This window comes from Neolamprologus brichardi, chromosome 17, assembly GCF_056152115.1.
Source record: "Neolamprologus brichardi isolate AB-2024 chromosome 17, ASM5615211v1, whole genome shotgun sequence".
Taxonomy (NCBI): Eukaryota; Metazoa; Chordata; class Actinopteri; order Cichliformes; family Cichlidae; genus Neolamprologus; species Neolamprologus brichardi.
The window spans coordinates 31,469,525-31,491,385 of record NC_142120.1 but is presented as its reverse complement, the minus strand read 5'-3'; the positions used below and the strand labels follow the sequence as shown (position 1 = coordinate 31,491,385).

At 39.5% G+C, this 21,861-nt stretch overlaps 1 protein-coding gene across 1 annotated transcript in view; it reads right to left on the bottom strand.

Annotated features, from left to right (window-relative positions):
• znhit6 (zinc finger HIT-type containing 6) overlaps positions 1-21,861 on the bottom strand; it is a 38,108-nt gene continuing 16,247 nt past the window's right edge. The window contains exons 6-10 of the mRNA XM_087830528.1: positions 13,496-13,564; positions 13,229-13,309; positions 9,641-9,721; positions 2,696-2,820; positions 1-950 (exon numbers count right to left, since the gene is read on the bottom strand). Of these exons, the coding sequence (XP_087686654.1) occupies positions 631-950; positions 2,696-2,820; positions 9,641-9,721; positions 13,229-13,309; positions 13,496-13,564 (676 nt within the window). The 3' untranslated portion in view covers positions 1-630. The remainder of the gene's footprint in view (positions 951-2,695; positions 2,821-9,640; positions 9,722-13,228; positions 13,310-13,495; positions 13,565-21,861) is intronic.

The following is a 21,861-nucleotide window of genomic DNA, read 5'->3' as shown; positions in this document are numbered from 1 at the left end:
TTTCAAAACACTGATTTTATTTGACAAAACAGAAGTCCAGACAAATATAAAAACTGAATTTAAAAACACACCAATCCTTGTACAGATGATGGTTTTTAAAATAAATTCATTTCATAACAAAACAATATTTTTAACGTGATGTTATTAACACATTTATTTTACTAACATATATATATATTGCTTTGAAATTAAAGTAATATCAAAATCCTAAATATTATCAGTGATTCACTTGTGAAATCAGTCAGTATAAAAATAAAAACTGAAATAATTCTAAGTGCAAATAATAATACATTTCATTAACAATTATTCTCGCTACTGAAAATGACCTATATACAAATACTGAAAAAGGACTAAAGTAAACTGACAGAAGACTGATGACTTCCTGTGACGTGTGCAGCGTCACAGCCTCAGTATCTGGATACTGTCATTCCAATCCCCCGGCTGTCAGCAGCATTAGCTGACTCATTTTCATCTCCACAGGCAGGGATATGAGAATAGCCATTGGCTCTTTAAGAGCCCCCTACTTAGTCATGCTGACCTCCGCACGTTCTTCAGTAATCCCCTCATCATTCACTGATCCCTGCTGCTGTCACTGTGTTCATTAATAACAACACTGTCCACCACCGACTTCTACTGCACTTCATCTTTAGTCACTTTCGTGTCATTATTGGGATCTTTGGCATCGTCGCAGCTTTTATCACATGGGATATTTTTATCGTCTTCATCACTACTGTCTGTGATCTCTCCCTCCTCTTGCTCCTCATCCTCATCTCCTCTCTTTGCCTTTTTCTGTGGTGGGGGTTCCATCTCTTGGGCAGTTCTGCTGATGTTGGTTTCTCCTGTTGTGGGAGATCTTTGTGGCGATGACGAAACTTGGGTCGCAGTTTCCTTCTCTTGGCCCACCTTGTCATTCTTTGTTGCAAAAGGAGCACAAGCTGATGCAGGTTCAGCTGAAACAATATAATCCCATTTTTATAAGGTGACTGCACACAGTTATTTCCTATGGTAAAATTCTAACAGGTTTAAACATGTACATGAGAGTCATGAGAGAAAAAGAGAAGCATTGGGAACAACTTGTGTTATGTTGAAAGCGATATGCAACGGTAACTACAGGGTGGGACATTTATATGGATACACAGTAATAACATGGGAATGGTTGGTGATATTAAAGTCCTGTTTGTGGCACATTAGTATATGTGAGGGGGCAAACTCCTCAAGATGGGTGGTGACCATGGTGGCCATTTAGATGTCGGCCATCTTGGATACAAATTTAGTTTTTTCAATAGGAAGAGGGCCATGTGACACATCAAACTCATGAAAGAATAAAGTTATGTTGAAACCAAGCACACCATTGTTTTTCTTGTGACATTACCAATAAGTTTGATGTGTCACATGGCCCTCTTCCTATTGAAAAAACAAAAGTTTTATCCAAGATGGCCGACTTCTAAATGGCCACCATGGTCACCACCCATCTTGAGGAGTTTGCCCCCTCACATATACTAATGTGCCACAAACAGGACTTTAATATCACCAACCATTCATTCCTATTTTATTACGGTGTATCCATATAAATGTCCCACCCTGTAGATCTGACACCCAAGAGTGGTATTGCAACATTTCCAGTGAAGTGACCAGTGAGCTCAGCGTGACAGAAACTCAAAGATAACTGACTTTAACCTTTTGGCTACATTGGGGCTGCAGACAGTACTTTCTAAGGCTTTAACTCTTTACCAATGGTTTCTGTCATATTTCAGGTCTGTTTATAGAACAAAATATAGAATTCAGTTTAAACTGTCTGGCTGCACGGTGCATGCTTGGAGCCTGCCAGACCCCCAACATTACTTTAGCAGATACAGTCGCTGCCACGCTGTCCTATTGCTTGTTATCATTTCCCGTCTAGCTTCACAGTCCATGGCATGTGTAATCATCAGTGTGTTTCTACAGCTAACCTTATAGGAAAACAGCGTGGTACCGAGGCCTTATCACTAAAAACACGCACACACTCAGACTAAAAATGATCTCATTCGCCATTCGGCTAGTCTGGCTCTGACAGCAACTGTGATACTGTGTTTGTGTGGTCTTTTGTGATCATACCGAAAGTACTGCGATAACCACAGCTGGGCCGAACTGTACACATCTCACAGGAACCAAACGGATGAGCGTGCTTTTCGTGACACGCTGTCCTGTTTTGACGCGACTGATTCTCGACGCTGAAAACCCAGCAGTAGTGGAAAGTGACGCAGGGGTGAGAAAAAGCACGGACTCATCTCCTGTTTTCTCGTCTATTCTCACTTCACAGCTTATGAGGTCAATCTTCAGCAATAAGCCATGTTTGATCCTCTTTCTGGCCACAATTGCAGTTGAGGTTAAGGTGGTGTAAGTGATGTTGAACAGAGCACGCTCATTTCCTTTTGGGTAGCATGTTGCCATAGTGAAAAATAAGGGAACAAAGTCTTAAAGCCTCAGCTGGAGAAACCAGGACATGATACAATGCTGCTGGAATCGGGGGAGTGGAGAGAGGTTGGTGTTTGGGGGCTACAAAGTATTTGAACTCATTATATATTCATCCTGTTGTTTAGTTACTGAAAGCTGTTTGGCAATCAGCAGAAAAGCATGCATGCAGGGGAAAATAACAGAAAGTTAGATGAGATGAGAAAAAGGGCTGAGATTAGGGTGGGTGTGTTTGTTTTTTTACCTGGTCCTTTCAGTGGATAGTCCTTCCAGTGATCTTTGAGTACAACATGCAGCACAGGATATTCAATCAGTGTTTTGTAGCTCAGGTTATCCCTCAGGTTTTTCTCAATGTCCAACTCATGATACCTATTTTAAATCAAATGAAAGCACAAAAGAGACCAAACGAGTGTTTATAACAAAGAGATGTAATGCAAAAATAAAGTCAGATCACTACTGTTGGACCTCCTAAACTGGCAACTGCAGCTCTTTATTTCTCTTGTCGCCTGTGGCACAGTGACGGCTGACAATCATTAAAGGATTGATAGAGATTTGAGTCATGGCTTGGCAGAAAAACGAGATCCTGCTCAGTGCCTGTCTCGTGGGATGGAAACTGACTTTGGTTGAGAGTCGACGACATCTCTCAAGCACAGCTTTCTTACCGCTCCTTTAACTGTTTGCACTTGATGACATCAGCCTAGCTTTGTCTTAAAGTAGACCTGTGGCGCATTAGAGATGGTCATAAATCACCGATCTGAATAGTTGACTGGATTGGAGACATGGGCTTGCAACACAGAGCCAGCTTAGGTTGCTGTCACCAAAACACAAGACATCACATGTGTACTGTCAAACCGTAACTGACTTAAGCCATTGTTTGTTTTGGAAAAATCACATGAAAATTAGATCCACCCAGGTATCCACCCACTACGCGCACCAATCAAAACACTCTGCTATAATGTGACATTTACAGGTCATTAATGGAGATTATAATTATTATTATTATTATTATTATAATAACACATTATTTTACATATTAACAGCCACAGCACATTTTTTCCTGAAGTAAAACAAAGTGACATATCAGATCAAAAGGAGAATCCAGAGAAAAGCCACAATGTGCAAGAAAGTAGCAAACTTACAATGATTGCATCCACTTTGATGAGCACACCAAATATCTACTGTTTCCATGTCATCCATTTTTATGTCTTACTGATAAAGAGGTTACTCTTAACGGATGTTTTTTTACATTTTTTTAGGGGGGGGGGGCTAAATTAAAACATACATGTTGGTAAACAACCATTTAAGAGGGTTAGCTGGCAAACAGAGAGAGTGGCTGCCTGTGGTTATGAATCCTGGATATTCCTGAAGATCAAGACCAGGTGCCTCAGCCAAGAGCGTGCACACATCTGGTCTCTATATAATGTTCTTGTGAATGAACAGAGGACACACTGATGTTCTCTTCAGGGAGGTTCCCATTGTTTTCCATCTGCTGCCGAGACCCATCAGCAAAGAGACAGCCGTGTAAAATGGGAAGGACATAGAGAAACTGCAAATATGACCATTGAATACATACACCAATCAGCCACAACATTAAAACCAACAACAGATGAGTCAAGCAACACCGACCACTCCGTCACACCGCAAATCTCCAGCTGGAAACCTTCAGGCCTGGTATTCATGTGGATTTGAACTCTGGGAAACACACTGAACACCCAAAAGTTGTTGCCTTACCTGGCAGAACAACACAACAAAATAAACTGGAGAAAGTCTTTAGGAACATGACAAAGAGCTCAAGGCATTGCAAGACCACGTGCAAGACTGAGCTGTTTTGGGGATGGACGGCCATCGCAATATGAAACTGGAGGTTTTAAATGGGAACGATTTCTGTATTGTGATGTTGAAAACTATTAGATTAAGATATAAATCTATTGCAAACATACAATTACACAAGTCCAATTGCACAAGCGTTGTACAGAATAACACTGCTGTTAATTGTTAAGAAAATCTTATTGTTTGAACTGATATTGACACACAGGGTGCGGCTGGCTGCAGAAGGTTTCCGGGATTCCTCCAAAAAATTTTGACTTCAGTTATTTTTCCTCACGCAATGACAATGTCCCCTTTCATTTTTGTTAACTGCTAAAAAGTAGGCACTCAGAAATGTGAATGCAAGTAAAAGTTGCAGCTGTTCCACCACATGGCTGATTTGACCTAAAAATAACCTATGGAAATGGTATCAATACTCTTAATAAAATACAGAATGCGTCATCAGATCAGACATGGAAACCAAACTATGTTGAAATCACACAACAGATCAGCACAAGCCGAACTCCATCAACTCCACCTCTGATGGTAAATCTCTTATCTTAGAGATGAATGATTTTTTACCCCCAATGGTTTCCCGGAAATACACTGCTAAAAAATAAATAACTCAAAAATAGGACTCAGTAAAAAAAAAAAAAATATAGCAAGTACGTTGTATATTTTAAGACACCTCATCTCCATATTCCACTTTAAGTGCTCTACAATTTATACAAATGGGATTCTGTAATTTTAAGGAAGCAGTGAAATGACATCATTTAAACATAGACACAAAAATAAGCCTAGAAGTCAGTCACTTTCCAAAATTCAGAAGCACTACACGTTGCCAACAGCTCCACATTTTCTCCTGCACCAAAGGACTCAGCGTGCAGCACCTGTCCTTCTCGTCCTGCTTCGGTTCACTTCATCATCATATTTTGTGTCACAATTTAATTGTTTAATTGTTTGTGTGTAACAAGGTTTGTGGCCTTGCCACATTTGTCACACACCGCATCTTGGCTGTTTGTGACTCTGCCTATGATCCTCAACTGTGTGTGCGCCCACTGATGCATTTATACAGTCATATTTTTTATATCACTATGACAGGCGGAAGAAGTAGTTCCTACCAATCATTCAGACAATTTCAATAATATAGTTACTTTCCATTGTGTTCCTGTTAATTATGAACTATAAGTTTACCTGAAATCACTAAAATATCAATATTTCAATATGACATTTGATTCTAGAACATACATTTCTGGCACTGCAAGAATCAATATTTCAGTAGCAATGTGCACAACACTACTACCTGCATATTCTCACAACATGAGATAGGGAAGTATCGTGCACCAGGAAGAACCCAGGACCCACCGCACCAGCATAGGGTCTGAAAATGGGTCCAGGGATTTCAAGGACAAAAGAGTGGAGACGAGACCTGTGCTGGGAGACAGCAAATCTTCTGGCAAAGGCACGTGTTAATGTGCCATCCTGGAGGATTTGGACTGCCTGTACAACCTCTGTAGGGTCTTGCCTCATGCTAACAATAGTGACATTGACTTTAGCCAAATGCAAAACCAGTGGGGTAAAAAAAGAGAAAGAAGTGAAAAAAAAAGTTAGTGACCTCCATCTGTAAACTAAGATGTGCAAATCAGGCTTTCTTTTTGGGCTATAACACCATAACACAATTTTAAAAAGCTGTTTTAATGGCTTTTTTGTAATGTTGCTTTGGCATAAAAAAAAGACAAACATAATTCATATTTTGCCTACATATTCACATTCATAATTAGATTGTCAGAACTGCATAAAGTCTTATGGCTGTTAACTCTGACTAATAGCTCTACCTTGATGTCCACATTCAGTACAGGTCAGCCAGTCTCCTAGGCAACCATCCCTGTCCACACTTTATACACTTAATTGCACCTTTATTCCTTAATTTCAGGGTGTAACTACTCTTTAAGCCAGGTTTGGAAAAGTTTGCACTACAGAAGTTCAGTTTAAAAAGTAACACAAAACGGTTTCAGTGCAGACATTCAAGCACCATGTGTCTGCCCATGTTGTTCCAAACAAAAAATACAGCAGATTTTACCAAAAGTGACAACTGAAGACAGTCAAACAGTGCTTTTTAACAAACACTATTTCACACTGTGTGTTTGTGTAAAAGCTGAAGTCACTTGAAAGATGAAAAATGTCATTATTACCCAATGAATACCTTATAAATGCCTTGCTGTTCAGCAACCAGCAGGAGACCTGAGGTAAGCATCTGCTGTGCAGAAACATACTTAGCATAGCATTAGGGCAAGCCGAGGGAGAGCAGATAGAAAAGCTCCAGGGGACTAAGGAAAGCACTAGCCACAAATATGTGAGGAAAAGAAAAGCTTCAACAGGACAGGAACATCACTGCCTTAAGACAACAGCACAACACTAGTTAAAAAAAAAACAAAACAAAACTAAAAAACCCAGAAAGCAGAAAAACACGGTTCGCTTTGTAAAAAGAGCATCTCCATTTTAGACATCAAGGATGCAACCCTGGATCTGGCAGACTGAGAGGAAAGGCAGTGGTAAGGGAAAAGAGGAGAGGGCATCCCCAGGATCACACGGGAGGAATGACTAAAAAAAAATAAACACAAAAAAAAAAAAAACATAAACAAACATCAGAAATGTGTGAATGGTTCCCTTGATGCACATGCTCACCTTTCCAGTAAGAGGATGTGGGCTATACAAGCGCCACTTATTCTAGCACAAGAACTCCTTTATTGGAGGTGGTTGATATTCCAGTAGACAACAAAAAACACGCAGTCATACCTTTTGTGTTAGACGTGGCAAATGACCACTAAGAAGCCATGACTACTTCTATCCATGACTTCATAACATTAATAACACTGTAAAATTAGGGGTTCTCCACCAAGTCTGCATTATTTAGAAAGTAGTGGCTTATTTGTGGTTGAAATAATCCGACCGGATTTGGAAACTCTTAAACAAGATACAAGCGCAGATAGGGCCTCTCTTCTCATTAAAGTAGAACCTGCTGACACAAGACTGAGATGCAAAACTGTACATAGTTAATAAGATAATTACCCTAAAAGATATAGAATTCATTTAGAATTCTTTTAGATTCAAAACTCAAAATTGCACTCTGAATTAACAGACACTTAAAACACTGTTCTGGCAGATACCGAGGAGAGAATGTCAAATAGATTGATTTGTTCATGCTGCTCAGTTACTCATTACTAACGACTACTAAATGTGTATCAGGCCAAACGCTGTTAAAAGTCACGTATAAAACCTTTTGAAAGAAATGATCTTCTGCCAAAAATGACAAAAGTAGTGACTCATTTATATAAAAACTAAATCTCAGCAGGAAATTCCTGTGCTATTATTTCCACCTTGACATGATCACTTCATATGATGTGCCCCGCCCACCTAAAGAGAACAGCCTTAGGGGGTTGACTTTTGATACAACGATACTGGATACATTTATGCAAATATGTAATAAAGTAATGTTAAATGGAACATTACAATGTGTTGCTGTTGTAACATAACAAGTACAATTTAAAGCATCATTGTAAAGAAAAAAAGGTTTTAAATGAACAAAGTTACGATGCACACATTAGTCACACTTCTAGAAAGCACAGCTCCATCTCTAATTTGTTCTCTACAAACTTCCTTTTGAATTTACTTTTATGTTTATAACATCCACATCAGCTTTAAAGTAAGAAACACGTCAACATGATTATTAAAGCTCTCGGCAAAACTCCACCATCATCTTCTGTGTCACTGCCATTCATAAAAAGTGTATCAATATTTTATTAGAACTATGATGCTTTATGCTTACAGATAAAACATACAGGGTGAATTTGATAATGTACCCTGCAACACTCCAGAAGTACTTCAGGAATGGTTTAAAGAATGCAAAAAAGAGCTCAAGGTGATGCACGGAGTTCCCAATTCCTAAACTTTCACTTTAATAAAGCTCTCGAATCATGTGCTAGAAAACCATGTGCAATCCATACGGACCCTGACTATCGTCTTACAAGGCTTCAAGTATGAGCTGCTGATAGAGGATTCAGAGTCCATGCATGAGCAAGTCAGAGCTCTGATGGCTGCAGAGCACTGGCTTTCCCTTGCTGTTATTATAGATGCTTGTTGCTGTCCCTGCTCTCTGTATTAGGTTTAAATAACATTAAGGTGGGACACGAGTAGCGTGGTTTATAGGTATATAACAAAGTGACTAGTAAACTATACTATACTGTGCTACACTTTATGGAAATTTGTATTGGTTGAAAACTTACTGCCTTTATAAACTTATTGTAATGCACTAGCTTGTACAAGGTTCATATTTGTGGCCTCAGAGATGAGAAGAATTTAAAACTATGCATTAAGGATAAAAAGGTAAGAGCTTGAAAGACACTCTTGGTAAATCTCTTATCCCTCTATATGCCTTTATAAAATTGAATTTATCTCCTGAGAAGAAGTGTACAGCTGAACCTGCTGCTGCAAAGCAAAATGATGATGATGTGTGTGTGTGAGACAAGAATGAAGGATGGGAAGTTTTATGATGTCTCATCTCAGCCAGGGGGCAAATATAATGAGAGCACCAAGGATCATCATTCACTTTGTCACTAAGTAGAAACGGAAGGCTGCCAAAGAGCCTAAAAGTAGGCGAGGCAGATGGGTGCTACAATCACCTCTCCCTGACCCGTTCAAAAAATGAATGCACAAGTTAAAAAAAAAGAAAAAAAGAAGGCGCATACAAAACAAGCTGTGATCAAAAGATGCTGAGAACTTCTAAAATACTAGCAACCACCAGTGCTATCCCATAGCCTCGTCCTACAGTAGTAGATACACCTATGGTATCAATATGAAGCTCCTACGTCGTCTCGTTCTCGAGGTATCACTTTCACAAACTTAGCTGTGCGCGCCCGCTCGCTTACCTGGCAGGGTGACAACATTACACCATCAGCCTTTTACGGCTTAGGGGTAAAGATCAAAAACCCCTGACCAGATTTAAATGTGCCCAGTGTGACACTTTAGGTTGTTTTCTCATGGACTGTTTTCAGTATGCCTGCCGTGCCATCACTGTGTTGTTAACTCCCCTCGACATGAGTTTCTGTGATACCAGCTGAATTTCTCCCAGAGATTCTGTCTTGCTTCCCTCAAAAGCAAAGCAGAATACATCTGCATGAATGACATAGGAGGCAAAGATGAAGATGCAGGAAAGAAAGATAGCGAAGATAGAGGAGTCTGAATATCTTAGATCAATCAATCAAAAACAACAGAGTGCACAAGAGAGGTGACGAAGAAAGTAAAGGGCCACAGTGAAGAATCATGGATGTAGAGAGAGAGGAGGTACAGAGGGGGATGCTAGGGATGGAGTGAAAGAGCATCTCACCTGACAGAGTTAGCCTTTCTTCCCTCCACTTTCATGAAGACTTTGACATGATCAAACCGAGCTTGCACATACATCTTCAACCTGAAAAACAAACTCACGTTAACACCAAGAACTAAACATATGGCCACAGTGACTAGCTTTAAGGTAGTGACGAAAAGGGTCAAAACACAAAGAGCTCATTGACTGAGTGTGGCACAGCAGTGATCCAAATGTACACTGGTATACTAACTGACATATGTATAGGCTCCCACTGAGGTTCCTATGCAAATTAAATCACTGTATGTACTGCCAACCACAGCACCTGAGCCTGCTGCGAACAGCTAGCCAATGGAACATGCAGAGTTGAAACCTCACTGGCTTGAAACTAGAAAGAGCCTGTGTATAAAAGATTGGCAAAGACTATGTCACGTCTCTATTTAAAGAGCTGTACACCTCTACACAATGCTCTTGATGTGGATTTTGCAGTAAGGCACTGATCGCTGTTATCAGTATAAAGGTTAGGTCAGAGGAGTCAAATCACTGCTCTGTAAGAGGTTCAGATAAGAAATAGTGCAATCTAAGAAGCTGCCCTGTTCAAAGGCTACTGTTCAGGATGGGAGAAACAAGAGCCTGGGAAATGGAAAAAAAAGAGCAAATGCATGTCAACGTGCGGAGACCCCGACCACATCCTGTGTTACTGAACTGTACTGAGCTGATCGATAGCAAAGATCAGAACAGAAGATTACCTCTTGAAAAACAGCTTCTGTGTGCACGGAGATAAATTCAACTTATTAAAAGCTGCCAATCTATCCACTCTGAGAAACATGAGCATAGCTGTGACAAAGCACAGTAGCAGAAATCACCAGAGTGTTACAGGCAACCCACCTCATTCACATTCTACAGATCATTTTAATTAGACAGTAATATTTATGAAACTTCCTGTGGAACGGTGAACTGTAGCTATCAAAATCTTTTATTGAACATGAGCCTCCCAAGGCTTTCAGTTCATTAAGGCTATGAGGGTTTACTACTAGAACTGAACCCTGACTACACAAAAATGTAAAGCTTATATTAACTTTGTCATCAGCAGTTTAAATTTGCTATTTAAAACACGGTGTGTCTAAGGTTTTCTAAAATTTGAAGAAAGTCATTTTACCACCAGGCTGTCACTGTTGTCAGATGGGTGGAATGGCCCCAACGTTGTTGAGGAGTAAAACATGAACCTCAATTGCACATCAAAATGAAGACAGCAAGAGAGGCACATTCTGCTGCAGTCGGTCTAAATTAGAAACTACTGTTCACATCCGGATTGCTGAGCTGACTGAAGTAGCAGGCTCGTGTACCTGGGTGATGTCGGTGGTGACCACCGGTTCCCTTTTCATAAGCAGTCTAAAAGGAAATCGATATTCACTCATTACCCAAAGATGTTTAGACTCCATGTGGGACAAAACCTGTAAGCACACCATTTGGTTTTAGTCATCCTCATTTTAGCTCATTGCTAGGATCATTTTTGAGCTCCTTTAGTCAACTTTTAGAAGCTGTCTATGTCCACCAAAACTACAGCCCATTTCTTGTCTTTTTTTCTGATCATCAGGACATTTTTTAAAGACTAATATCATTTCCTTTGTTTTCTTTCACCTGGAAATCACAAACAAAAACCGTAATGTGTGTGTGTGTGTGTGTTTTTTAAAACAGTTAATATAAAGGCCCAGAAATAGCAACTTTGTAATGATAGCTCTGCACTGCAACCAGTTGATATCATCCACCCAGGGTCCATTGTACAAAAAAAGTAATGATAGTTTTTGTAGATCAAAATAAGCATTAAGTATTGTCAGAGTTCAAAAAATAATGAAAATAGTGAAAGCAGTTTTAAAAGCAGGATTTATAGCAGGAGAGCTTTTACAGCGTATTAAGACCCACAAGTCAAAACCATGGTTCTATTTGAACACAAGACTCTATTGTGCTGATCTGCTGTAGCTGATTCAGACGCTTAATGTGACAGTTTACGAGACAATTTTGGGCAATGCAAAAATCTGTATACAATGCATTACAATTTTGAAGCAGATCAAATTGGATACTTGACATCAAACCATTAACAATGAATGCTACCATCCACATTTCAACTATAATTACTGTGAATGATTCATTTGGCTTCCTTTTCTCCGCTCTCTTTCTCAACTAGAAGAATCTACGAACAAAACACTACTTCAAACTCGCTGCCAACAATAAAAAGTGCTCATTAAAACTTTTCAAGAGAAAACAAAGGGCTGAGCAGCAGTCATTATCCCCGAACTTAGAGGTCTTTCAAGCCATACATCAAAGAGGTGTTAACTTCTAGGTCTATTATCACATTGTTAAGTTTTCTATTTTTATTCATGGGTTTAAAAAAATAACTAAACAAATCGGTGTGAGCTGAATTTCTATTGCTGAATGAAACAGATTAGTTTTAAGTAAAGCTGGAATTTTAGCAGATTTATAAAAATCAATAACGCTAAACACAAGGGATCACATACCTGAAATTACTCCCAAGATCACAGAAATAGTTTTCACTTTGACGGCAAGTCACTAGTACTATTCCCAAATGAATCAATGCACAGTTGCTGCTTGTCCACACTGCCACAAAGCAAGGACAAAGTTTTATCTAGGAGCACATTCCAAAGCAAGGAAAGGTACTAACAGCTCACGGGAACTAGATTACTCGAATAATTGTCTACTAGGCCGGGCCATTGTAATTCAGTACTGTCAAAGTTGTCCCTTGACAACTGACAGGGAGTACTGACAGGGTCCAGACAGAGAGAGCATATTTCTCCCACACTGGCTTCTCTTAATTGCTCCCCATTAAATCCAGAATCAAATTTAAAATCCTTCTCCTCACATACAAGGTCCTGAACTTATATGGATTGGATTTATATAGCACTTGTGGGTATTTAAAAGTAGAACAGAAGAGGCACAGCCTGCAGCCTTCATGCACCTCTTCTGTGGAACCAGCTCCCAGTTTGGCTTTGGGAGGTAGACACCCTCTCTACGTTATTCATCTCTGGCTCTCCTGCACAGCGTGTATTTGTCCTGTCTTTCTCCCCCATTATTCCAAACTGGTTGTGACAGATGGCTGCCCCCCCTCCCTAAGCCTGGTTCTGCTAGACGTTTGTTCCTGTTAAAACAGTTTTTCCTTCCCACTGGCACCAAGTGCTTGCTCAAAGGGTCTGATTGCTGTGGATTTCTCTATATTATTGTAGGGTCTTTACCTTGTTGTAAGGTAAACAAGCCTTGGCTGTAAGGTGTGATTGTTGTTGCTATATAAATAAAACTGAATTTAATTATCCTACAGTTTTAAATGTGTACACAATAAGTACACATGAACATGGTGGTTTTCCTGTTGTAATGATGAAACTTTAATTACAGACAAATTTCTGTGTGGCTATGTTAGTGTCTCAACCTTCACTTAGAAGTGGTTTCTTTTTACAGACTCAGTTTCTTGAAGAAATGTTTAGAGCTTTTACATCATTTTTCAAATAAATATCTCAGCTTCTAAAAACAAACTGAACCAAAAAACGAAAAGAAAAAAAAACACATGTTCTGATTTCAAATGTGAGGGGGGGGAAAGCTCACTTCTGACGTGTGACAGGGTCCGACTCTGTAGGGTGAATATAAGCAGTCAAGATCTGCTTCAAGGTTTGTTTGTCAGACACCCTGCAACAAAAATAGGCATCGTTAATGGAGAGGCAAATGCAAGAGAAAATAAAGGATCAATAATGGTCCCAACTTCAATTCAATATCAACACACTTTGGTTTCAGGGCACACTTAAACGCTAAAGGTTTAGAAGAAACTTTTGTGATACACTATTCAAGAAATGTAATTATTACTTGATTACTCACCTCCTCTGAGTGAACTCTGAACTGCTCTGAGGAAATATGAGCTTCAGGTGCCACAGAAACAGTTTTTCTCTAGAAGAGACAGAAATGCACATTTTTATTTGCAGCTCATGAAAAACAGTGTTTTCATATAAGGTTATTGTTATTCTCACTGTACTCAATTCACAGTCAAACACAAATGCCCTTGTTTCATTTCAGAGCACAACATGGACACGGCTCTAATCTGTCCAAGACAATACATCTGGCTGCTTCCAAGATCCTGTCCATCTGTGTGACTGCGTGCAAATGAAAAAAAACAAAAAAAAGAAGAAGAAAAAAAACCATGGAAACCGTGACATATACACTCAATACTAGGACACCAGCTGGCCAATATCGCATAATAATCACTTCTTCTGGGGTAATGCTTTGGGCAGTAACTGTGAAATGTGGTCGGGTTTTCTGGGTTGCTGGGTGTGCTCTACAACCAAACAATCATTCCCTAAGCAGCTGCAGTATTCTACTACTGCCGTCAGATAAAGCCAACAAAACGTAATACATCAAACCGTTTGGGAGATAAGAATAACATGATGTATGATGATCTATTCCTTAGTAATCTCTTACTGAATCTTTTGGTGGATTCACAACACTTAATATTCCACATAGCTATTTCGTCAAACTATAGCAGACCATACACCAAGTGATCATCATAAAATAAATATAATGCTGCAGAGGAAGAAAGGACTAGAATAAAACCTAATGGCACAAGCAGCGGCATGTGTTCTCTCCAGAGTCATGCCACAGAATAGTGAGTGCTAAACCTAACTACAAGGACTTGTGTTAACCAAGACCACAGAGTTTGCCATGAGTAGGGTGGAGCTGAATCATCAAACACTTCTACAGCAAAGCAGAGGACTAAAGCCTTAACAGATCTTAAGAGTGAAGATGAAACATTACCCTCAAAAAGTCCCAAAGCATAAATGTAAGGAGAGCAAAGGAGACCTTGTTATTAGGGCTTTGCTACTCACCAAGATTGACTTGGAGCACATCATGGAGGTTTGTTTTTGTTACGAGCACCATCAGTGCACCAGCACATGCATCAACCCCCTATTGTCTGCCATTCTCATCAACCTGCTCTTTCCTCTGATGTATTCCTACCTGAGTGGCTGCACAAGGCTCACTCGCAACCGTATAAAGCCAGTGAAGCTATAGCATGGAGGTTGGTAAGTGGTGCCTTGATCCCTCTTATTTCCTCCCTCATCTCCATCACCAACAGCATCGTCCCTCTGCTGGTTTTACAGTTTCTGTTTATTAATAACAAGTTGAGGTGGGAGTTACTAGCAGCCCTATACAAGTAACTCTAATACTTTAGCCTACTGATATTAGCTTAGCGGAGAAGCAAGAATCTGACGGTTTGTAGTCTTATTCCTGTTATTGTTTCTTTTTGCTGGGGCTCCCATCGCCCTTATTTGTATTGTTTGTTGTTGTTGTTGTTATTTGTAACTAGCTATATATTCAATATTGTAGGATTTTATATGTTAGGTTAATTTGAGCCATAGATGTAGGCACATTAACCGTTTTAATCACCAAACTGCTGGGCTTAGGGGTTGCTCTTGGATGGCAGTGATGACAGGAGCTATTGACAGTGGTTTAAGAGAGGGTTATCTACAAAGCTTATCACTGCTCAGGGATAAATAAAGGCCATCTTACTGCATACTGTCATGTTATGACCTTTTGGCCAGATTGTCCACTCAATTTCAGAACAACGAAAGCTCAGTTTTAAAGCCAAGCCAGAGAGATTAAACCATCTAGAAAAAAAGCCAGCATAACAGTGTACTGTCAGTGTAGACGATGGAAGTCATCCAGGTAAACTTATGAAACATCTGCTGACATCTGGTTGAATTCATTGTGTACATCCACAAAAATCAGTAAACCTCAGCAGCAGCCCAGATGATCACCAGCCTGTACACTAAGAAAATCTACTGAGCCATTACATTATTAATTAAAGAAGTTGATAAAGTACTTCAACTTTTACTGGAGTATTTTTTAACAGTAGTATCTGTACTTCTACTCAAGTACAGAATGTCTCTACTTTTGTCACCTTTGTACAAAATAGAATGAATAATGCATCATCTGCGCTCTACTGGGAACAAAGTGTCCAAATATGAGAGCTTCAGCTCACAATGGGTTCACAGCTGAGCAGTTCACTTGCTGAAGACGCATAGGTGAGTGACAGATAGAACAGGAGAATATTGTGATTGTAGACTAAACTCTCCATAGGTAAATGAAATGATGTCCTGTGAACAGGATAAATATTTAAATGAAAGTAAAGCCGAACTTGAGCTAGTCTGTCAGTTAAACCCAGAACAGAATAAATCAGCAGTTTAAATTTGTATTTTCAGAGGTAGGAATGAGGAAAATACAAGTTCACTACATTTTATTTGACCATACTTCAATAGTAACAATGCTACTAGCCTAACAACAAAGTTTTAGTCAAATAAATAAATTAGTAGAAAATTAGTAAATATTTAAATAAACGGTATATTTGGATAAATGTCCAAACCACTGACATGTCCTGCTAACTAAAAATCCAGGCAGTGTTCTGTTGTCGGGTCCACATGGTAGCATTATACCATAGATGGCTTTTTTCTCCCCAATGCAAACAGAAACAGGATAAGGAAAAAACAAAAAGAGCAAATGTGTGTATTTATATGGGCGCACAACACTGAGTAAAAGGTTGGCATAAATTTTCGCTTGGTTGTAAGGTGTGGGGCAAAGTGAAGGCCCCAGCAGACAGGAAGACAATGGACTGGGCGGTGATTTCCTACTTTGGAAGGCATCTAAGAAATCCACCCAATTTTTCAAAGAAATTTATGTGTTTGCTTAGTTTGGGCCAAGTTTCTTGTTTAGTGCGTCAGACTGACTTGCACAAGTGTCTGTGTGTTTCCATGTGTAAGCAAATGAGGGTGGAGCACCAGGTGTGATGCCATTACTCTGTCATTATGGCAAATGGAAATCATGTCTTTCAATGGAAAAGAGGCTTGCCCAAATATGCAGGCAATTGGGTCAGGCCAGGCCAAAATGCATACCTGGGAAAGGTGCCATCATTATTAATCACACACACACAAAACGAAAACTGGAAAGAGCTGCATATAAAAGTCAAAATCAATCACGCTACCTAGACCTTTAACAGTTTGTACTGATAGCACTGGAACAAGACTGAGTTTTTAACATGATCCAACAAAGCCTATGATCTAATCTGGGAGTAAAACAGCAAACTCACAATTCAGATTCAACTTACTTTATTCTCACTCTGAAAACTCACCGTCTTGGCAAAAAGTATCTTTTAAAAAAAAAAAACTGATATGATATTCAACAGTCAAGTAGCAAAGACGGATATTGCAGTACAATAGCAGATGTTTCCCTCACTAGGCTACACAACAAAAATATGGAGGGGAGAGGGAAAAAAAAGAAGAAAGAATCAAACCCCGATGGCCATTCAACAGAAAGCACCAGTTGACAAGACAGAGAGCTACAACACTTTAGGCGAGCAAATAATTGGAGGATTTTTTTTCCTTTGCTCACATTAATTTTTGTGAACAGACAGTCACTCCAACTAATCACCGAATTGAAGCTTTGCCTTGAAGAATACCATAAATACATAATGTGTGTGGAAAGGCTGAGTGATATGGCCTAAAATCCATATCGCGGTATAATTTGAAGCACGTGCGGTAATGATATATATCGCAATATATTATTTTCTTCTGTATAAGTATTTTCCACACTATAAGGCACACCTAAAATCCTTTAATTTTCTCAAAAATCGAGAGTGTGCCTTATGTATGAATTCTGGTTGTGCTTACTGACCTCGAACCGATTTTGGCGTGCAGAAATCTGTTAAAAAATGTTTTAGTACAACTTTGGTAAGCCGCACTGCTTGATGGATTGTCAAAGCATTACGGCTGCCGTAGTGAGGAGCTTCACGGAGTAATCTGGGTCCAAAACTCCATCCGCTTCAGGTCCCAAAGTCAAACAAACACTGAAAGTTAAAAACAGCCTAAATTCTTTAATCTTTAATAAAATTATCAGCGTTGCTGCTTTACCAGGTGTAACAATTAAGTTTAACATCCAGGCATCCATGAAAACAGAATTTATTAAATTTAACGAAGTTACAAGTTAACAGGAAGTTAGCTCGCTAGTTTCCACCTAAACATGACATACCATGTTCTGACTGAGATTTTTGAAACTAATTAAAACGTACAGCTCTGCTACCACTTCCAACATAAATGAAGGCAGAAAACTAAACAGCAGTGGCGTTTGCAGGGTTACTGAAGTTGGACTACCTGGTATATAATGTTGTGCTACGTGATTGCTAGCGACACAGCTATGTTAGCATAACATTAGCACAGTGAAGCTGGAGGATGAACGCCAACTTTTTTTCCACTTGATAAAAGTTAACGTGAGGGTTTCTGGTGGTCAGGGACAAATGCAATCGCATAGCAGGACGCTATACACGGGCCAAACTTCAGTCAGGAGAACAACTGAGATCATTCATCCACACTACAAGGTTAGTCATTAATATACTGCAACAACATGGGAATAGAGCAGCTGCGAGAGAATTCAACATTAATGAATCAATGTTATGGAAGTGGAGGAAGAGCAGTTTTTGGCTTTCCCCATATTTCAAAAGTGCTTCATCTCTTTGCTATGACTGTCGCCCGGCATAATTTGCAGATGATAATGGTTGTTACCGCTGCGATGCTTTCAACCAAAACAGGCGCAGCTTGGTGACATCTCCAACATTCGCTATCGCGATAGAGCAGTATAGTCAAAATCTCTATCGTTGGCCAAATTTAGATCGTTTCTATCGTATATCGTTTATATCGCCCACCCCTAGTGTGTGGTGTGTATATAATAATGTGTGGCCTTATAATCACTCTGGGGTTAGTTTGATTCTGTGTTTTTATCTTTCACTTACTTTTTAAACTTGTTTTTATATGAAAACCCACTAAGCAGCATATCAAATGAAACAGACAATGCAATAATCAGGTCCACTTTATGCATTAACTGGTGAGGTTTGAAAAGAAAGGTCCTGTTTCACATAACTATAATAGTCCCTATGACTGCAAGCTTACTTTTCAACAGTTTATGTTGTACAAACTAGTATGTTTTAAGCATACTGAACCTTTGCTATTTGAGGTTTGGCTACTGCTTTATACAGAGTCTGAGCAATTGTCCTGATGTGTGGAGGACACTACGAACAAAAGCATGATCAGGGGGAGATGGATAAATTCATTAACCAGAGCACACACTGTTGGTTTAGTAAGTGATTGGTGTTGTGTGTGCTATCCACAGCAGTGAGCAGAAACCCTGACTGGTGGTCTGGCAGTCGCAGCAGAAATCCATCTGGCTGGATTAAGGACTGGACCGATCCAACAAAAATGTCACTACACGTGAAACCATGTGTGCTGTGTTTCTGATGGTCAGAGGCAGATGCCAGGATTTGAGTGGCAAGTGGGTGCTAGTAAAATTAGATGACAGGATTGTGGGGACTGTCTATTAAGACACAAAAACTAAAGTCAGAATTCAAAGCGATAGTTGTGTCCGCAACCTCAAAGGGTGGAGCGACAGAGCGGCTGATGGAAAGAAGGCAAAGAAGAGAAAGATTACATGCAGCTGCATCATAAGTGTTCTTATTCGAGTCTCTTACACTCTAGCTGTTTGACACCCTGCTCAGGACTAACCTTCCTGAAAACTCATGAACACAAATATGTTAACACGTACAGGCCAGACTTTGAGTGTGACTTTGGCTTATGTTAATCTTAAATCTGACACAAAGGACAAAATGTGAATCACCCTGTTGGTGTTGCGATAGGCTGCTAGTAAGAAATGCCAAATAAAACAATTTAAAGCTAAATCTTTATCCAGTTGTCTGTTATATATAGACAACAATCTCTCGAGAAAGGCGCCCTTTTTATTTATTTATTTTTGTTGTTTTTTAATGACGTCAGTGTTGCATGGTCTAACAAACAAACGTGCATTGCATGAAAAGGGTCAGGTACAAGGACTGACCTGAAAAATGAAACATTTTTAAAGACCTTCAGACAGTCTGGTGACGTATTGTTCAAGACTACGATTACAAGAAGGTCTAGCTCCTTGGAATCACAATATAACAAAATGGCAGGTGGCTCAAAACCTTACACAGTGTGTGTGCACGTGTGTGTTTGTTAATAGTTTCCTTTATAAACAGGAATCCTCGCAATAATAACCGAGTTCTTCTGGCAAAGTACAAAACTATGTGAATAACGAGTGAACGCATGTAAAGCTTTTTAGCCAATTTCAACATTTTACCCAAATGCAAGTTTTTCATGTCACCTGCATCTATAGCACAATCGAGTTTGTGGTCAATTTGCATTTTGGAATTTTGCCCCTAGTCAAGAGACTGATGTGTGTCCCTCGGATATGCGGCCAACTGTGATGACAGTGTTTGTAACAGTGATGCCGCTTGCCATTCTGATGTAAGGTTTGCCTCGGATGGCGGCAGGCACAGATTCTGCTCTGTATCAAGCCAAGCCAGCCAAAAAGCTGTCGTTTGGAGTCTAAAAAAACACTGACTAAAGCTGCTGCTGATTGTTTCATTTGAACTTGGAAAGCACAAGTGGTAATGCAAATGAGAGTGAAGTGATGAATAGTCGTTCCCTGCCATGAAATCCTGCTTTAATCCATTTGTGTACTCATTCATCACATGCAATGGCTCACACCTCACTTTGGTTTCTGCTAACCTGCGATGAATATCACTGCCACATTACGGCATTTTCAAAATTGCATTAATTGGTCTAATAGAGTTACTAAAATTACAGCCCTTTTCCATACTCTCAGTGTGGCAAACTTCAGCTGCGACATGTTCTGCATGTGAATTTCCACTGCACCTTCACAGCAAGGGATCGGTGATATTTTCCACTGTGCTCGAGATAAACGGCAAACAAATGCTTTATCCCGCTGAGAGCCAAGTCATCGACGGCATTACTAACCAGAGTTTAACCCTAGGCAATCATAATATGTATATTTTGCTTTTTTTTAGTGCTGGCAATCGGGAACAAAGAAAATTATTCTTCTAACTGGGACTTTTTTTTGCCATTCCCCAAGTATAGGGTTAGGGATACCACCAATGGTAAATTAGACCTCTGAGGGATAAAAAACTACCTCCACTACTCATAGTTTACACGTGATGTCACATCATTAGACGAACATCCACCCGCATAGCAAGAAAAAAGTCTTTTTGCTGCCTGACAGTTAGTCATCGTAAAAAGAAAGTACAGTCACTTCAAGCTTGTTTATTTGTATCAGGATATAGTAACAATATCAGGTGTTAAATTACAGAAATACAACCTCAGATGAAATACAAATTGTGACATATAACACCATGTCATTAATTAATTTAAAAAGTCAAAATGCAGAAGTACTGCATGAAAAACTAAGTACACCCTTACTGCTTCCATAAGAATTAAGAGGAAAACCAGCATCCAGGTGCATTTTAATCAAATGGACTTGAGTAACCGATCATCAGCAAGTGTGAGCACCTATATGAAAAGCAGTTTGCTGCTCGTGAGCATTCAGGTGTGTGTTCATACAACACCATCAATGATCTTAAAGAATAAATTGGTGCTGCCCATCAATCTGAGAGAGGTCATAAAGTCCACCGTTGTACAGTGAGAAGAATTACGTGTGAAACATTTATCACAGTAAATCCTACCAGGTGCAAATTCACCCCAAGGTCAGTCAAGTGCTACATCAAAAACAATAAAAACAGGTATGGCTTGTTGGGAGAAAGCCTCTTCAATCTAAAGAGAACTAGACTTTTTTTATGAACTATTATATCTATCTATATATCTATTAATAACAGGTTTATTTTTTCAGTTTTAATTAAATAAAAATGCCAGGGAGTTTTTAAATACGATACGCCATCGAGCCACTCGACTTAACTGATCACAAAGAGTGTAGCACTGCAAACAAACTCTGGCATGCAGTGCGGTGGGCATATCGGGCCAATCATTCTTTCTCCACAGTAACTCAGGTTATCATTGATAGGTCAGTTACACTGGACTTGGTTTATAATTAGATTTAAGTCATATAACCTTTCAAAGTATTGCTGTTCCAGACAACTGACTACTGTGACCCTCACCCTCGTGTCCTTCACCTCCCAGACAGCAGCATAATTAACCCACCCAGAACAAAAACAGTCTGTACTTTGGTGCACTTTCATCTTACTAGCCCTGCAACAGCAGGGATGTTTTCCCTGGAAATGTTGGGTGGAGGAACCAGAGCTGCTTAAAACTATCTTAACAATATCTAAAGTTAAGCTTATAACTCCTCAGGAGCCTGCACACTATTGT